This window comes from Taudactylus pleione, unplaced genomic scaffold (genome assembly GCF_031769625.1).
Source record: "Taudactylus pleione unplaced genomic scaffold, aTauple2 ptg000579l, whole genome shotgun sequence".
NCBI lineage: Eukaryota > Metazoa > Chordata > Amphibia > Anura > Myobatrachidae > Taudactylus > Taudactylus pleione.
The window spans coordinates 2520484-2538307 of NW_028284981.1; the positions used below are offsets into that span (position 1 = coordinate 2520484).

General features: G+C 49.0%; 1 protein-coding gene across 1 annotated transcript; it reads left to right on the forward strand.

Annotated features, from left to right (window-relative positions):
• Positions 1-264: 264 nt before the first annotated feature.
• Positions 265-15205, forward strand: CFAP157 (cilia and flagella associated protein 157). Its single transcript, XM_088453488.1, has 9 exons — positions 265-450; positions 2227-2498; positions 6982-7135; positions 9709-9976; positions 11747-11877; positions 12075-12225; positions 14277-14455; positions 14778-14949; positions 15039-15205. The coding sequence occupies exons 1-9, from the start codon at positions 299-301 to the stop codon at positions 15135-15137; spliced, it is 1578 nt and encodes a 525-aa protein (XP_088309614.1). The 5' UTR covers positions 265-298; the 3' UTR covers positions 15138-15205.
• The last annotated feature ends 2619 nt before the right edge of the window (positions 15206-17824 follow it).

Consider the following 17824-nt stretch of genomic DNA (forward strand, 5'->3'; position numbering starts at 1 on the left):
CATTGTACAGAACACGCCAGCCAGGTGTGTTTAGCATGACGGACACGTGACCCGCCGGCTGCCAGCATGGCACATTGAGTGTATGTATGTGGGGGGTGTATGGGGAAATCCAGCAGCACTGCCGCCCTCTGACAGAACAGGGTGTGGGGGCCGCCCATTACTACTGGGCACGCCCACTTCGCTCTGTCACTGCCGCCCAGCGGTATCAGCGGAGCCGCCTCCTCCCCGTTGCTTAGTAACGGGACGCCCGCCCGTTAACATTAGCCTGAGCGTCCTGGGCACCGGGGATCGCACGAAGATGGCACCCAAGAAGAAGAAGGGGAAGGGCAGCGCCGCCGCCGCCGGGAAGGAGGTGAAACCGGGGGGACAGGCGACAGCGGAGCCGGTGTCCCAGGACAGCAAGGAGTATTACCTGCTGCAGATCCGGGACCTGGAGGACCGGGTGGAGAGGTGAGCACGGCTGGAGACTTGCTAGCTGCAGGGCATTTTGGGACTTGTAGTTCCACCACAGTCTGAGAAACTTAAAGATCATGTCTAGCTGCTGCCCAGGCTGAAAGGTAGCTCTGTCCAAGAGGTTCTGCAGCAGCTGTCCTCTGGCCTATGTATGCCCTATTTTAAAACAGGGACAGGGAAGCTACCCCTCTCACCAATAGGTGGGGATCATTGCTCCCCGTACATCCACGGTGATTATTTGAGATTTTCAAGTAGCCTAACACAATAATAACAGTAACACAGTGACCTATAGCACCACACTGATAGACATCCACATGTATAACATTGCAGTATAGGGCCAGATTCAGAGATTTATACGAAGGCCATATTTTCACAGATCGAGTGATTGCTTGCGTATGCAGATGCACAAAAGCCGCACTGTGCGCGCTCAGCGATTGCATTGCGGTTACTCTGGTACATAAGAACCACTCGCAAATAGAGTGACAGGTAGTCAACGCTTGATGGTGGTAACGGGGGGGAGGGGGTTTAGAAAAACGTAGGCGTGTCTGACCGTTTAAACGCCGATTCATAGGCGTGCATAAATTAGCTATTGCGAACTCTTTTGCAGCATGAGAGCGCTCGTCAGGAGAGCTGCAGTGTTTGCAGCTGGTCAGACGTGACTTACATGGGGCGTGACTGATGTTTACGCTGTTGCATATCGTCGGACAGATAAGAGATGGCAGCAGTGGGTGTCCCTATGCTCGGTTAAGCTTTGGAAGGCATTAGCATATTGTAGCGACTGCAATCCGTAAAAGCTTGTAGTTGCGAATGCATTAGTGTACATCTCTGACTCGGTCTTGGGTGACCATCATCAGAATATATTTACACTATGCCCCTTCACTATGCCCCTCCCTGTCCGTTCTGCCTCTCCAAGCACACGGAGGCACAGGTACCAATCTGTATACAGATGTAAGCACGCGCCTCTTTATGTGGGCAGATGCAGTACAAATTAGCGTACTCAGGGCCTGATTCAGACCCGGATGCTATCCGCAGTGCGCTCGCTATTGCCGATGGTTGCTAATCTGCGCAAACTACACAGTGCGTTCGCTGATCCCTCGCTCGTACAGCAAAGCCAGCCCAGCAGAGTGAGGGACAGGAGAGGCCGTTTGTGGGTGGTAACAGGGGCAGGCCAGTAAAAACGGGGCAGTGGAGGTGCGAACGCAGGCGTGCCTGAGTGTTTCAACGCCGTTTTAGAGGCGTGCATAATTAACAGGCAGCGTCATAGTACACGTCACCAGACATTTTTTTTACTCTGTTTTCCTCCCAATGCTTGCGGTAGAAAAAAGCTACCACAAGCACTGCCTTCACATCCGATAGTGGTCGATGTACCAATGTTTTCACAATCTTCCAGGAGATGACGTAGGGCAGTGGGCGTCTCTACATTCGCTAAGGGGAGTCTGCATACACAAAGCGAACGCTCGTACAGGTAAGATGGGCGTGCTTATGCCTTGGCGAGCGATCGCTCCCCGCTGCGTCACTTTCAAATATTTGCATACACATCGAGCGAGCGTACGCTCATAGCGACCGGGTCTGCATCAGGCCCTCAGCACGAACCCCTAAATATGCATAAATGTCTAAAATGTATGATCGAGTAGTATATGGCGTTCAGAAAAATTTCTTAAAATATCCACATTGATCCGTTTCAAATATTTTTGTAGCTCTAGTAAAGCTGTTTAATACTATATAAAATACACTCCATCCATTTTATTCTAATCTATTTCCCTACGAACACAGATATCAAAGAAAATGGGATGAAGTTTCTGCTAGGGAGAACCTGCACCAGGCGCAGTATAACCAGGTCTCCAGTGACAAAAATGAGATTGTGTCGTTTCTCAAGCGCACACTGGATCAGCGCACGGATGAAATACTGGACCTCAAAGACCAGCTGGCTGGCCTCCAGCAGGCCAAAGACGACGAGAGAGACGCTTATGTGGCGCAGCTGTCTCAACTGCGTCACGAGTTCCAGAAAACGAAGGACCATCTTACCTCAGAGAACATGATGTTAGGTAATGCTTAATGAAAGTTTGCGCTAACTATTTTTCTCTGTGATGGGAGCTATAGACGTCTGAAAATTTTTTATAATCTTAGAATTAAGCAGCCCATACATCTGTGACTGATTTGCGCAATACCCCGTTCCCCTGACGCTTGAATTTCCCCGATTTGCCGATCCCAACCAAAAACGATCGGGATCGGTGAGTCGGAAAATTTTAATATGCAGAATTTAACAGACGGGTCGCTGATCATTAATGACTGTTGATCTGCGCTTTTAATCGGATTAGATTGGCGTCGGGGGGATCGGGAATTGCGGTGGTGATATATGGCTGGCAAAATCTTCAAGCAATTTGTGGGTGCCCCACAATACAATACAGATACATGAAAGGTTTCCCCCAGGTGTTCATTTTTCTCATCTTCCTGAGGGAATGTTTATTGATGCAAGTGCAGAAAATAACACAACCTGTCACGGACAGCCATTGGAAATATTTTTGACGCATACTATGGGGCAGATTCAATTGGGCGCAAGGTTTAGCGAGGTAAAATCCCTTGTGCCTAATTTTGGAATATCGCGGGTATGGTCGCTCCCGATACCCGCGGTATCCAATTTAAAAAAAGTGGTCTCCGCAGTTCCCGGTGGCCTCCCCTCTATCTTCTTACTGGAGAGGGGGCTGCTGGGAGGCTCCATGGGCTGGTGGGAGGGGCAAGGGCTACTGGGAGATGTAGTTCTCCCAGCGCCCATTCCAGGGAGCCACACATACATTGGGGGGGGATACACACACACACACTCACACACTGACATACTCACCGCTGCTGTAGTCCGTGACCTGACGCTGGATGAAATAAGACTAAATAAGCTAATTGGAAACTTCCAATTGCTTAATTAGTCCACAGCGGGGGGGTTCCGCTTGGGTGCCAGAGCAGGTCCCGCAAATTTTTTCTAAAATTAACGATTTTAAGAAAAAAATCGCACTTGCTCGGGAGGTGTGAGAATTAAAACCTCCCGGTGTGTAATAAAAGAAAAAACCCGCACCTGCAGGAGAAACCTCACAGGTGCAGATTTTTTGCTATTCTCGCAACCAATGGAATATGCCCCTATGAAGTTTAAGTTTGGAAGAACTTGTCCTTGTCTAGCTCCAGGCACACAGAGTTAGTTGGGGTGCGCTCACTTTCGCGGATAACTATTTAGCTATCATTTATATTCGCTGTACCTTTAACTGAAGGAAACACTTTGTTCAAGGAAATTCTACATATGCTTGTACCGGTGTCCCTCTCAGGGCCAGATTAACAATGGGGTGGATGGAGCTGGAGCTACAGCCCCAGGCCCCCCCCATAAAAATAGGCCCATCATCACAACAGCATAATGATAGGCAGCCACCAGCTAGTCACCCGTTGTACCATAAATAATACGTTTTAAAATCGTATTTTACTTTTCCTCAGAAAATGTTGCAATTCTATACTTTTACATCTATAGGGAGACATTGGAGATGATAGTGCAGGTGTACACGCCCACATGGCTCTGGCCACACCCACATTAAACTGGCCACACCCACACAGAACTGGTCACAGCCCCTCCGCTTCTTATAATAGGCCCTTGAACATTTTCAACTCCAGGCCCATGTGGCCCTTAATCCAGCCCTGGTCCCTCTGTTACTTGACTTTTTAAGGAACATGGCAACTGTGTTTCTAAAGGAACCTTGCACAGCACTTAGTCACCCATGGTCATATCTCTGTATATATTTATGCAATGGGCCTGCTGCAGACTCTCAGAGCTGCTGGCAACAGAGGCCCTGATTCAGAGACGGACACTCTGAAAGAGCGCTCCCTCTGAATCTGGGCGTTTTTTTTTTTTTAGTGCGGCCTCTTGACCACCCACAGCTATAGCGAGCGGCCAGGATGATGGTCGCGATGGTCAAGACCATTGCAACCATCGGGCTTGTGACGAGACCCTTGTGGTAGGGTCTCGTGGCGGCAAGCCCCAGAGAGCTTCTGGCTCTAATAGAGCCAGAAGCTCTCTCACTGACATCACTGGTGATGTCAGTGGGGCCGCCCACAAACGGTAGGCGTTCGCTTGGGAACTCCTCGCCTACCAAACGGGGCGAGCTGTCACTCACCATCGACAGCTCGCCCCCTTTGGTGCGAGACCCGGAGCGACGGAGCGCCCGTCGCTAGCCGGGTCTCGTGCATGCGCACAACGGAGCCGGCTCCGTCGTGCGCATGCCCAGTGGGCAAACATCGACCCGGTTGCGAGTGCTCAGCGCTTGCGACTGGGTCTGAATCAGGCCCAGAGTTAACTTACTAACCGCAGTATATATGGATGCTAAGCACAGAGAGGGGAAGGGGGGCTGGATGCAAAGCACATGGGCCTGTCTTGGGGTTTGGGCCTGCCTGGATAAAGCAGCAATGCCCAGGGCCGTCTTAACGTATGGTACACGGGGCAGCAGCCCAGAGCCCCACGATTATAGGAAGATGTGCTGGGGGTGCCTGTGCGACCACTGGTCCCTTCCCCTGTGCTGTGCGGGGCAGCAGTGGAGACATCTCCTTGTAGTATGCAGGAAAGTTGCTGTAGGTCTGACACTTGCAGTATTGAAATACTACTGAGATACACCCACACTCTCTCATTATACCCCACTCCTCCAATCACCTGCCCCGCACTAGATGATATAGAGCTAAGCCCCCATGTAACTGCAGGGAAACAGGGAACACTGGGCCTGATTCAGACCCGGTCGGAAGCACTAAGCGCTCGCAACCGGGTCGATGGTGGCCCAGAGTGCATGCGCACGACGGAGCCGCCTACCGTTTGGGGCCGGCCCCAAACGGTAGGCTCCGGCTCTGTTAGAGCCGAAACCTCTCTGGGGCTTGCGGCAACGAGACCCTACCACAAGGGTCTCGTCGCAAGTCCGATGGTCGCGATGGTCTTGACCATCATCATGGCCGCTTGCTATAGCTGTGGGTGGTCACCCACAGCTATGCGAGTGGCCAGGAGGCCGTTTAAAAAAAAAAAAAAAAGGCCGGCCCTGATTCAGAGCGAGTGCTCTGTCAGAGCGACCGGCTCTGAATCAGGGCCACTACACCAATAAAGTAATGGGGAATTCAATAGTTTGCATAATTCCCTTCAGACTTTCCATAAGATAACATCTGCTGCTCTGATTGTATGTAATTCACAATCAGAGCGGCCGGAGAGCAACGTTCTCTGACTGCCTCTCAGCCGGCTGCCCTATGAACTACATGGAGTTTACGGTAGCTCGCTCTGTGCATATTGCATACGGCTGAGAGGCAGTCAGAGAGCGATGCTCCCCGGCTGCTCTGATTGAGAATTATATACAGTGTGACAGTGTGGCCAGGCAGCATTCTCTACCTGCCTCCCAGCCTGGAGCCAGACAGTAAATGGCTGTCAGCATGCTGACTGGTGGATGGCTGACTATTCACCAATCAGAGTGCAGCATTCTCTACCTGCCTCCCAGCCTGCAACCAGACAGTGAATGGCTGTCAGCATGCAGACTGGTGGATGGCTGAAGCTATTCACCAATCAGAGTGCAGCATTCTCTACCTGCCTCCCAGCCTGCAACCACAGTGAATGGCTGTCAGCATGCTGATTGGTGGATGGCTAGAGTACTGACAGCCATTCACTGTATGGAAACATGTGGAAGGACGTTGCGGGACTGCAGGAGGGGTAAGTTTTTTTTTATTAATTTCTTCCCGTGAATGGGTGGGTTAGGGCCCCAAGGCATTGCTTTGCCCAGTGCCTACAATGGCCCCAAGATGGTATTTGCCACTGCCCACATACTTGACCCCGCCGCCTACCTACAGAGGCCCAAAAGATCTCCTACAGCCCCGATGCTTAGCACAATAATTTTCCCTATCAAATTCCTACTGTCATGTTAGGGCCAACCACCTTCATTAATTTCAACAGATACATTTTTTTCAGAGTTGAACTCAAGTCCGTGTTGCGGACAGAACTGGGGATATTTAGCACTGTATACTAATTACCCAGGCTTTTTGGAGGGGCCCGGTGCAGCTCCCTCTTACCTATCAGCAGCCCAGCACACACTGCTGCGTGCTGGGCTGCAGTGGGAGACCAGGGAGACTGCTGCTGTGGGTGGGAGCGATCACACTGATTGTGCCCCCCAGATTTGCGCCGGGCTGAGGCGCTCACAGCGCTCCCCTCCCCTCGTCAGTAATGGGTCTCGGGCCGCCTCTTAACAGCCCTGACTATAACCTCCCCTAGTGCCTAGCTCCCCCCTTGTAGCCTAACCCTAATGTGGACAAGTGTGACAATTTATACATTTTATATGTCAACATTCTGGTCTTTTTTAGCTAATAATTGATGCCTGAAAAATGCCTTTAGCTCATCTTGATCAACTTAGATTGTTGCTTTTGGAAAATAAATGGGAAAAGCAGAAGCAGATATGATCACACTGTGAAAGGGCTGGTATGATGTAATGCCCAGGGATAACCTGTGGGCTGCACAACTGACCTATTCCCCCCTAATGACAGCGGGTAAGCTGGCCTCCTTGGAAGAGTTCAGGGAACAGAAAGAAGAACTGATGGACAAGTTTGCTGCACTCGAGGAGACGTTAAGGAAACAGGAAGAAGAGCACAAAGATACCATGTACAAGCTGGAGAAGAAGGCTGTGCTGGATAAGGACAGGTCAGTGCTATGGGACAAGGGACACAGGGGGAGATGTATCAAACCTTAGAGAGATATAAAGTACCAACCAACCAGCTCCTGTCATCTTTCAAACACAACCTTTAAAATGAGATCTCTGGGCCTGATTCAGAGCCGGACGCTCTGAACGAGCGCCCGCTCTGAATCAGGGCGTTTTTTTTTTTTTTGTTTGGTGCGTCCTCCTGGACGCTCGCATAGCTGTGGGTTACCACCCACAGCTTATGCGAGCGTCCATAATGATGGTTGCGATGGTCAAGACCATCGCGACCATCGGGCTTGCGACGAGACCCTGCGGTAGGGTCTCGCTGCTGCAAGCCCTGGAGTGCTTTTGGCTCTATCAGAGCCAAAAGCACTCCCACTGACATCACTGGTGATGTCAGTGGGGCCGGACCCAGACGGTAGGCGTTCCCATGGGAACGCCTCCGTCTGGGCAGCCACGCCCCGGCACGCCCACCAAAGGGGGCGTGCTGTCACTCACCATCGACAACACGTCCCCTTTGGTGCGAGACCCCGAGCGACGGCTTCCCCGTTGCTCGCCGGGTCTCGCACATGCGCACGACGGAGCAGCCTCCGTCATGCGCATTTGGGTACCATCGACACGCTTGCGAGCGTCCTGCGCTCGCGAGCGGGTCTGAATGAGACCCTCTCTCCACTATATCACTCTCCAAGTTTTAATAAATCTCCCCCTGAGTGACAGCACTGGCTAGGGGGCTCCTGCATGATCTATACCAATAACTGTATCACTTTTCTGTTTTTTCTATTATCAAAAATATTTTCCAAATATCAGCATAAGTATACATATTAATTTGCTAGCACCCTGTGGTTTTATAGCTTTCTTTCGATGATAGCGAATTACTTGGCAAGCTTTCTGACCTCAATAATAGAAACTCCCAACATACCCTCAGGCTCCATGACAGCCAAGATTAGATCTAAGGGCAAGGCCACAAAGACATCAGACAGATACTAGGCAAAGGAGGGGGTGTGGCTAAGGATGGGGCGTGACCAATCTTCGCTCTAGTACCCAGTGATGAATGGCGTGCCGACACAGTGCCTTGTGAACAATGGACCTGATTCAGACCTGCTCACTAACAAGCATCGGCTTGCTGCAGAAGATGTTCGCTAGTGTGCGCATGCGTGTAGTTCGCAGTGCGCAAACTAGTACAAGCGATCGGAATGTGCTCGCTCGCCCTGCAAAGACAGCCCAGTGGAATGAGTGACAGGAGAGGCCGTTTGTGGGCGGTAACAGGGGCAGGCCAGTAGTAACGGGGGAGAGGCGTTGCGGACGCAGGCGTGCCAGAGTGTTTTCACGCCGTTTCTGGGGCATGCATAATTAACAGGCAGCGTCATAGTACACGTCACCTGGTTGAATAATACACTGATGTGCTTGCGGTAGGGTACAGTCAACTGCAAGCGCTGCGGTCAGATCCAATGGAACCCGATGTAGCGATGGTTGTATATACTTCCTGGGGATGACTTACGCTAGTGGGCGGCTAAAGATAGGCTGATGGACGTCTGTAAAACACAAACTGATCGCTCGCCAAGACATAGTGGGCATACTTATGCCTTGCCGTGCGAGCCGCTGCCTTGACGTCACTTAGCTGAATTTCCATACGCTGGGAGCGAGCGGCCGCATCTAGCGAGCGGGTCTGAATCAGGCCCAATGTGCGGGTTCCCATGCTGGGATAAAATGTCAGTAATATTAATGCCAATTAAAACCATTTGAAATTCTTGGGTAAAACAGCCTGTTGTAGGGTCTTTTCACCATCAAGGCCTCATTGACTCCCGATAATTCAGTATCCAACTCATGGCGAGTTACAGCGATGGATACCTAAGTACTGGAGCAATTCAGCATTGCTCTGGTAGCAGGACAGCTGTCCCGAGTTCTAGATACAGTTACTAGCAGTGTAAGGGCGCATGAATGAACTAAGGTCCTGACTCAGAGCTGGACGCAATGGCGATTACAGATGCAGCGATTGTTTGCCATCACGCATGCATATAAGCTGCACTGCGCATGCACATCGATCACTTTGCGACTACGGACGCACAGTGGAATCCATCGCAATGTGAGTGACAGGCGGTCAGCGTTTGGGGGTGGTCTGAAAAACGCCGGCGTGTCTGTCAGTTTGAACATATTTTTGCAGCTGCGATGCGTACGAAATCGCATTAGCGTCCATTTCTGAATCAGGCCCTAAATTCTCACGTACACAGAGAGGCACAGGAATCCATATAGATCCCTCTTCACACTCCTGAACTTCTTCCAATAGGAAGAACCAGGCCACCAGGAACTAGCGTCATATGTAGATGGAGTCAGTTCTTGCAAGCAAATGCCAAACACTGCCGAGTAGGGGGCGGCCACATTGGGCACCGAATAATAAAATGGGCCCCTTACAGAATATCTGCGGAAACTAGTGGCTCCGTTTGTGTAACGGATCCATAAGGGCTGATGAATAGGCCAGGAAATCTCTTGCCTTACACGTTAATGAATCTGAGTAGATAACTGACAAAACCCGGCGCAGTCCTTTTCTTTTTGGACTGACACATTCCTCTCCCCGCAGGCTAAAGAAGGAAATGGTGCAGAGGGTCAATTCTGTGGCAGATGAGTTCCGCAGAGTGTCAAACAGCCAGATGGCAGAGACCACAAAGCGCACGATCCGCGAGAACGCGTCCATCGGCTCTCAGCTCACCAAGATGTCCAACAGGAGCTTGGAGCTGATGCAGGAGAACGACTACCTGAAGGAACAGCAACGTGAGCTGGGGAAACAACTGGAGATGCTGGAGGAGAATGAGAAAGAGTTAGTGAAAAACAATCTGAGCAACAAAAAGGTGACCCGAGCCTTGGATGGACATTTGTCTATAGATTACATATCAGGCCATTGATGTGAATAGATAGGAGTTTAAAATATTGGTCGGGAACCCGATTTAAAAGTTTCAACCGCCTCTACTCCATTGTGTTTGTTGAGCAGAGGATGAGGACTAACATAGGGATCATCGATCCCTATGGAGAAATACACAAGAGGTGAGCATGTACAACATGTTTTGCCATGTAATGGCATATGGACAGGGAAAAGTAAAACGCGTCGCCTGTTCTAAAAAGAAATCTCATAGGCATTCCCAGTGCATTTCTTCTAAAGGATCAGTGATCCCTACGTGAGCCTCTGTCAACTAATAGAGGACCTTACAATCATTTAAAGCATAAATTGGGCTGAATCAGTATTTAGCCTATCGATTTGCTATAATCCAGGGACAGGGATGACCTGAGCAATATCCATGAGTCCTGACTTATCAGATACTGCCTCCTACTGAATTGGTAAGCTGTATTCTCATGAATATTAGTACAGCTGCCTCCACTCTGTGTGACAGATCGACTGTATAAGCTCAGAACCTCCCATGTTCTTAGGAGTGTGTTAATCTGGGCAAGATTAGAATGAATCAGACTGTACAGCAGGGAGACCATGCTATTAACAAATTCTATTCAATAACATGTAGAAACAAAAAGGTAACGGCAATGGTTGGCTTTGTAAGGCGCTTACAAATTAAAAGCTATATGAAGCACTAGAGCAGGCCAGGCCAACCTGCGGCTCTTCAGCTGTTGAGAAGCTACAAGTCCCAGCATGCCTTGCCACAGTTTTGCTGTTAGGGAATGCTAAAACTGTGGCAGGGAATGATGGTACGTGTAGTTTCACAACAGCTGGAGAGCCACAGGTTGGCCAGGCCTGCACTAGAGACATAAGATAGCGGGTATCCGGATAGAACATCGACAGCGTAAACGTAGACAGTCAGCTGGTCGACATGAACAAAAGCTTGACAGTGCAGAAGGTCGACAGGTTCAAATGGTCGACACAAAAATGGTTAGGGTTAAGATTATGCACTTGGGGGAGGGGGGTTATGCTGCCTGAGGGGATGGTTACGGTTAGGCACTAGGGGGGAGGGTTCAGGTTAAATTACAAAAAAAAAAGTGTACACTATTTGAACCTATCATCCTTTTGTCGCCATCGACCTATTGATTGTCGACCATCGGGTGTTGACCTTTACATTGTCGATCTTTTATACCACACCCTAGATATGGATACGGAACAGTGACAGCAACAGATGCTAGGAGGCAAGTAGGAGCTGGGCCACCGAGAGCTTTGGGCGGGTCTCAATAAAGGGAGGCAGGGGGGAGTGGCCAAGAGGGGGCATGCTGAAGTGTTGTGGTTGTGCCATTCATTGGGGAAACCCCGGAACTCTTCTAGAACCTGCGTACTTTGTACAACAAATCTTTCCCCCTCTTCCCCGTCAGCTCCCCTGAATAGGAGTCAGTGTAGCCGTAAGTCTAACTGATGGTCTTTAGGGAACAGCTAATGATTTTGAATATTGAAGGGAGTCTGAACTTGTGAGATATCCTTCCAAGGATACAGGGTTGTGCTTGGGAGAAGGTAATGTCCCAGGAGGGGACAGTAGAAGGTTATTGGAGATCTCAGAGTATAACTGGGAGAGTGACCGTGGGTGAAGTCAGAAATGCACTCAGGACAAAGCCCCAAAATGTTACAAGGAAAGATATACCATGGCATACGGGATGATAATTTCTCTTACTCTGACCTTGTGGCATGTTAGGTGATCCGTATGCTGACAGAAAAATGCCAAAAACAAGAGGAGATTTTGGACCTGGCTGCCCACAAGGAGCATGAGATGACACAATTGCACATGGAACATCTGTCCCTTCAGGAGGAGGCACAAGTGCTGAGGTGAGGTCCATGAGAGATGTTGGGCCATGTACACAGACTAATACTATGAATAAGGTCTTTAACATGTACAGGGATAGTCAGGTAGGGCGGGGGAGCTGACGGACATGAGCATATATCACGTTAACGTCACATATATGCACGGATGGCTTTTACGTGTTAGGTATTATCACAGTGAAGCTGGTGTGTGCTTTCTCTAGACAGCGGGTGTCATCTCTGGCAGAGGAGGTCAACAGACTGGTGGAGGAGAACAACAAGGCGAGCGGGCAGCTAGAAGATGAGAAGAACAACAGGGAAATGGTAGAGACGGTCTTGAGTCAGGCGGCTTTTGCGCTGAAGGACATCCTCATGGTACGAGGTTGTACACAACGCACATCCCCCAGTATAATAAAAACATTTTGCAGAAAACAATAACCCGCCCTAGAAGTATTTTTGAAAGTAGTTTGAATATAAATATTTGTTTACATGTTGAAACTATTTTTGTGTTGGTTATGCTCAGTCTTGCTGTTGATGGGTGTAAACCGAGAACGTGCACTACCACAGGAATCGGTGGTCCCTAGGCGGGCTGCATTTCCTTTGTGTGTGCTCCATTCCGAACACAACAGAGATCAAATTAATTTAAAGAAAAAAATAAAATAATAAAACTTAATGGCCCAAAGCTCCTGGTAATGAGGTGCAGATAGTCCATAGCCATCGCAATTATTGACGTACGACAAGGAAACCCTAAAATCACAGAGAACAATGTTTTTCACACAGGGATAATAGTGAGTTGCTTAAAACACAAATAAATATAAGATCATCTAGGTCAAATAAAAAGAAAAACACAAAACCCTAAATCATTATCCGTACCTTGAAGCCTTAAACAGATTCCTTAACATTAGTTCAAGCAGTTATGTTACTTCCTGGAAACCTAAATTAATCTCTAATTTTACAGCAAGGCGTATATTCACTAAAGATCGCTTTTTTTCAAAGCTACAGATTCTTGGCGGCCTTGAGGGCTGGATTTAAAAGGGCAACAGTAATGCACACAAAACAAACCTGATTTAGCGTGTATTACCATTGCTCTTTTGAATCCAGCCCTCAAGGCCCCGGGAGAATTTGTAGCTTTGAAAATCCGATCTTTAGTAAATATACCCCCCTAATCTCATCATAAGTAGTAAAAATAGAAGAAACCGCTTATGAACTGTGGGCCTGATTCAGACCCGTTCGCTAAGCTGCAAACGCACACTATGGGCGATTATCGCACATTTGTGCATTCAAAGTACTGCGGCTGGGAATCGTGTGCTCGTAGTACACAGACTGGACGCTACTTTGAGTGACAGCGCCGTTTGTCGGTGGTAACAGGGGAAGGTGCTTGTGAACGGGGGAGTGGTGCTGCGACCGCAGGCGTGTCAGGCCATCAAAACGGCGTCTTATTGGTGTGCATAATTAGCATGGAGGCGTCATTGTACACGTCACTTGGTTGTATGTCAGCCTGCAGTGATCGCAGTGCTTGCGGTGGGGTAGGGTCTACCTCAATCGCTGCGTGCAGCTCCGATGGCTCTCGATGTTACCGATTAATCACACACTTCCTGGAGATGACGTGTGCTATGAAAGAAAAGTGGGCGTCTTTATATCGGCATGCGCTCACTACCGTCGCTCTCTAAGCCATACAGGGCGTCTTTTCACCAGACAGTGCGATCGCATTTGCATAGCCGACCCCTTTTAGCTGCGTGAGAGCGCTGCTTAGCGTCCGGGTCTGAATGAGCTCCTGTGTACACACTACATTCAGCAGCAGGGGATTAGATGACTCCACGCTCCCAATGTGAATAAAAGAGGTTGTGCACTCCATCGCTGAGGTCATACTCAAATGGCCAAACAACCAGCATAACTACAGAACCTTGTAGTCCGCTACTGTTAGGTACCGGTCTCATCTATCATTACATTTTCCCTAGTCCCTAATTAAGGAATGCAGATTAATATGATATTTACCGGCCTACTAATGTCTATTAGGGTCTATCCACAACATCTTACTTCACTCTAGTACATGAGAGGGTATTTGATCTCCTGGCTGTTGGTACTACTATCACACACAGCTTTACTGGTTGTGTATTATTGCGGTGTGAAAGTTGCAGGAGAAAAAGAGCCAACACAGCCGCCAAAGAGACAACTAGCTCCTCATTTGTTGGGGTCATTGAAATATTAACGAGCTGGTTCTACCTGTGTGTCATGCTCTGCCCTCTCCTAAACCATTGCAGCAGCTTGTAGACGTTCCCAGTCACAGCAAGCATGGAACCAGGCTACACTGACAAACCCCCTGCACATCACACCAATATAAATGTGTGCTACTCTGGTGTGTACAAGATGTAATATTCCTGTAAAATACTCGTATCCTTATATTGCCATTGGTTGTGTCGCTGCAGGAGGATGACGAGCTGGAAGACCCGGAAGTTACTATACTAGCTAGACGCAATCAGATGTTGCAGAAGCTCCTGTTGTTATTAAACAGCGCAGCCAGCCTGGGCCTGGGCCCTTCCTTAAATGACTTCCAGAGCAGAGAGGCCCAGTATATGGAGAATAGCATGTCATCTAACAGCTACAGGTACACAATAAATAGTAATGACCGCAAAGTCTGCAGGGCTTATGTAAATAGGGTGCGAGCTTGTGCCGCTGCGGAAATTGATGCGAGTATTCCCGTATTCTTAAAGCAGCAATCATTTTAAAAACAAAACCAAACTTAAAATGATTGCCGCTTTAAAAATAGGGGAACACTCGCATGAATTTTCACAGCGGCACCAGCTCGCACCCTATGACATACTGTAAGCCCCTGCATCATTCCTACAAGCAAAGGAGACCCACTCTCACTAGGTCGCATTGTCTATCCTGGGAAATAGCTAAAATGGAATAACTGATGTCTTTTCTAGGCAGATGGCGTCACCTGTCTTGAAGGGTCCTGGAGTTACTCCTCACTACCGAATAGGAGATCTGGGACTAGTGCCCAGACAAGACGTCTCTAATGCTGTGCACAGCAAAGTAGGAACGCTCTCTAGAACCACAAGACTTGGTCCTATCCAAGCTAAATCTGCCGTAGAAAATGTAAGTATCTTCCAGTCTTTCAGCAGCAAGTTATGTTATCTTTAATGTATAATATACACAACAAATATACTTTCTTTATGTGCTTCCAGGACCTGCCTAGGCCAAGACAGGAAGAAACAAACAGGAAAAGTACATTACCAAGAATCCCATCAATACCTGCCAACAATACTCTTCTTATGGCGAAATAATGACTAGCTTGCTTATCTATATACTGTAAAATAAATGAGTGCAAAACTATCCAATAATAAGTAATATATCTGGGCTTCACTTCTTTCACCCACACTGGCCCTCATTCAGAGGCGCTCGCAAAATGCGAGCGCTCGTTCTGAATGTGGACGGCCGCTTCTCTTTTGAAGTGCGGCCTTCTGGTCGCTAGCTAAGCTGTGGGTTACCACCCACAGCTTTAGCGACCGACCAGGTTGATGGTCGCGATGGTCAAGACCATTGGGGCTTGCGACGAGAGACCTTGAGGTTGGGTCTCGGCAACCGCAAGCCCCAGGGAGCTTCCTGCTCGATCTCCCCACTGACATCGCTGCTGTCAGTGCGGCCGCCCACAAAACGGCATGCGTTCCTTAAGGAACGCCTCCGTTTGTGAAACCACCCCCCCGCCACGCCTACAAAACGGGGCGAGCTGTCGATCACCATCGACAGCCGCCCCTTTTGTAGTGAGCTGCGGAGCTAGATAATTTCTCTCTCGCTCCGGGGCTTGCGCACGCGCAGTGCGGCTTCTGCGCGTGCGCAGGGCCTAAACATAGACCCGCTTGCGAGCGCTCAGCGCTTGCGAGCGGGTCTGAATGAGGTCCACTAAGCAGACAACAGGCTGAAGCTTTAATCTCTCCCACTAGTGAGGATGAAATCCTTTACGTCATTTGCAAATTAAAGGCTTTTAAAATGTTATTTAGAAATATATCCAGCAATATATTTATCAGGATCATTACAGGATGTATTTAATACTTTTATTTCTGAAAATAAATTTCAATTACTTTTATCAGTGAAAAGAGCAGAGAGGTTGCCCATAGCCGGTTCCGTAACAGGGTTCTAAGGCTCCCAGTGCCGGCTCCACCACATTTGTGCGGCACCATCCGCACACTCCTAGTTACGACCCTGCCCATAGCAACCAATCAGCTTCCACCTATCACTTTATAGAATGTACATTATAAATGCTACCTCAAAGCTGATTGGTTGCTATGGTCAACTTCTCCACTCTTAACTGCTTCATCCATGAGCCCCAATGCTTCGGACACGGGATGTTTTATTACCTGCGCTGTGTCTTTTAAATAGCTTTGTCTACCACGAAGGTTAGCGAACAGCTTATTAATTTTTGTCAAGCAATAGTGTTCTTACTATGCAAGCATTCAAAATCTTCTTTATTCGGGAGCATGTTTCTATGGCATCCTGTAATAATAGTCCCAACTCTTTATTGTAAACGTTGATTGTGTTAGTAGTTCTCATAGTGATCGCAAATACGCGATATAGCGCGTATTTTACTCGGGATTGCAGACAGGGGACTCACTTTTAAAAAGTGTCTGGGTCCCCAGGGACCCCCCGACAGGCTGTCAGGGATTGGCCGCAGCACATCCGCCCTGCAGATAAAAAACCAGCGCCGTCATTCAAATAGATGCCGGCCGCAAGCCAATAGGAACTCGCAGACCAGCAGCCAATCAGCAGCAGCTGCTAGTCCGCGAGCTCCGATTGACTCGCAGCCGGCGCCAGGTTAAAATGACAGTGGCGCTATCTTAAAGGGATACTCTCTCGAGATCTGCTGCCTGGACTCCCATGGAATTATTCGCTAGCAGTCTATGGGGGTTATGTAACAGGATGGTAGTTGTTAGAATCAGCAAGATTTGGGCAATCTCAGCTGCAGATTTAGGGCCCGATTCAGACCCACTCGCGAGCGGCTGTCCGCTCGCAAGTGGGTCGATGTTCTGGACTGAGCATGCGCACGACGGAGGGAGCTCCGTCGTGCGCATGCGCCAGACGCGACGAGCGAAGGAAAGTCCTTCGCTCGTTGTGTCCGATCAAAGGGGGCGTGCTGTCAATGTTGATTGACAGCACGCCCCCTTTGGTGGGCGTGCCGGGGGCATGCCTCCCTGATGGGGGCGTTCCCACGGGAACGCCTCCCATCAGAAGCCGGCCCACTGACATCACTAGTGATGTCAGTGGGAGTGATTTTGGCTCTGATAGAGCCAAAATCACTCCGGAGCTTGCGGTTGAAAACCTCAACCGCAGGCTCCGGCTCGCAAATTCGATGGTCGCGATGGTCTCGACCATCGCGACCATCACAATGCACGCTCGTATAGCCTGTGGGTGGTGACCCACAGCTATACGAGCGTCCAGGAGGACGCTCCATGAAAATGGAGCCCGGCCCTCATTCAGAGCGTGCGCTCTGCTCAGAGCGTACGGCTCTGAATGAGGGCCTTAAAGCGGAAATAATTGAAAAAGCAAAACCATGTTTGCTTGGCCTTGTAAATTATTGCTGCTTTAAATCTGCAGCCAAAATGTCTCTGCTTCACGCAACTCACACCCTATTACATAAACCCCTATGGGCCTTATGTAACAGCCACAAGCGCAAAACAGGCTCGAGATTTTAAAGCGGCAATAATTTAAAAGGCAAAACCACCCTGATAGTACCGGGAATTTAACTCTTGCCCTCGCTGCTGTGCGGCAGTAATGCTAACCACTGCACCAACTGTGCTATTGTATTGTTATTATCTGGTCTCTCTCTGTTTTGTTTATCCATCTTCTGGTAATTTCGTTTTGAGTTATACCTAGTTTTTATTTGACCCAGTTTCTAGAATCTAATTCACAATATTTTGTTTGACCTGTATGGTCTCGTCCCCTGCTCCGTTTAATTTGTTCTGCCTCTGTATTTGCA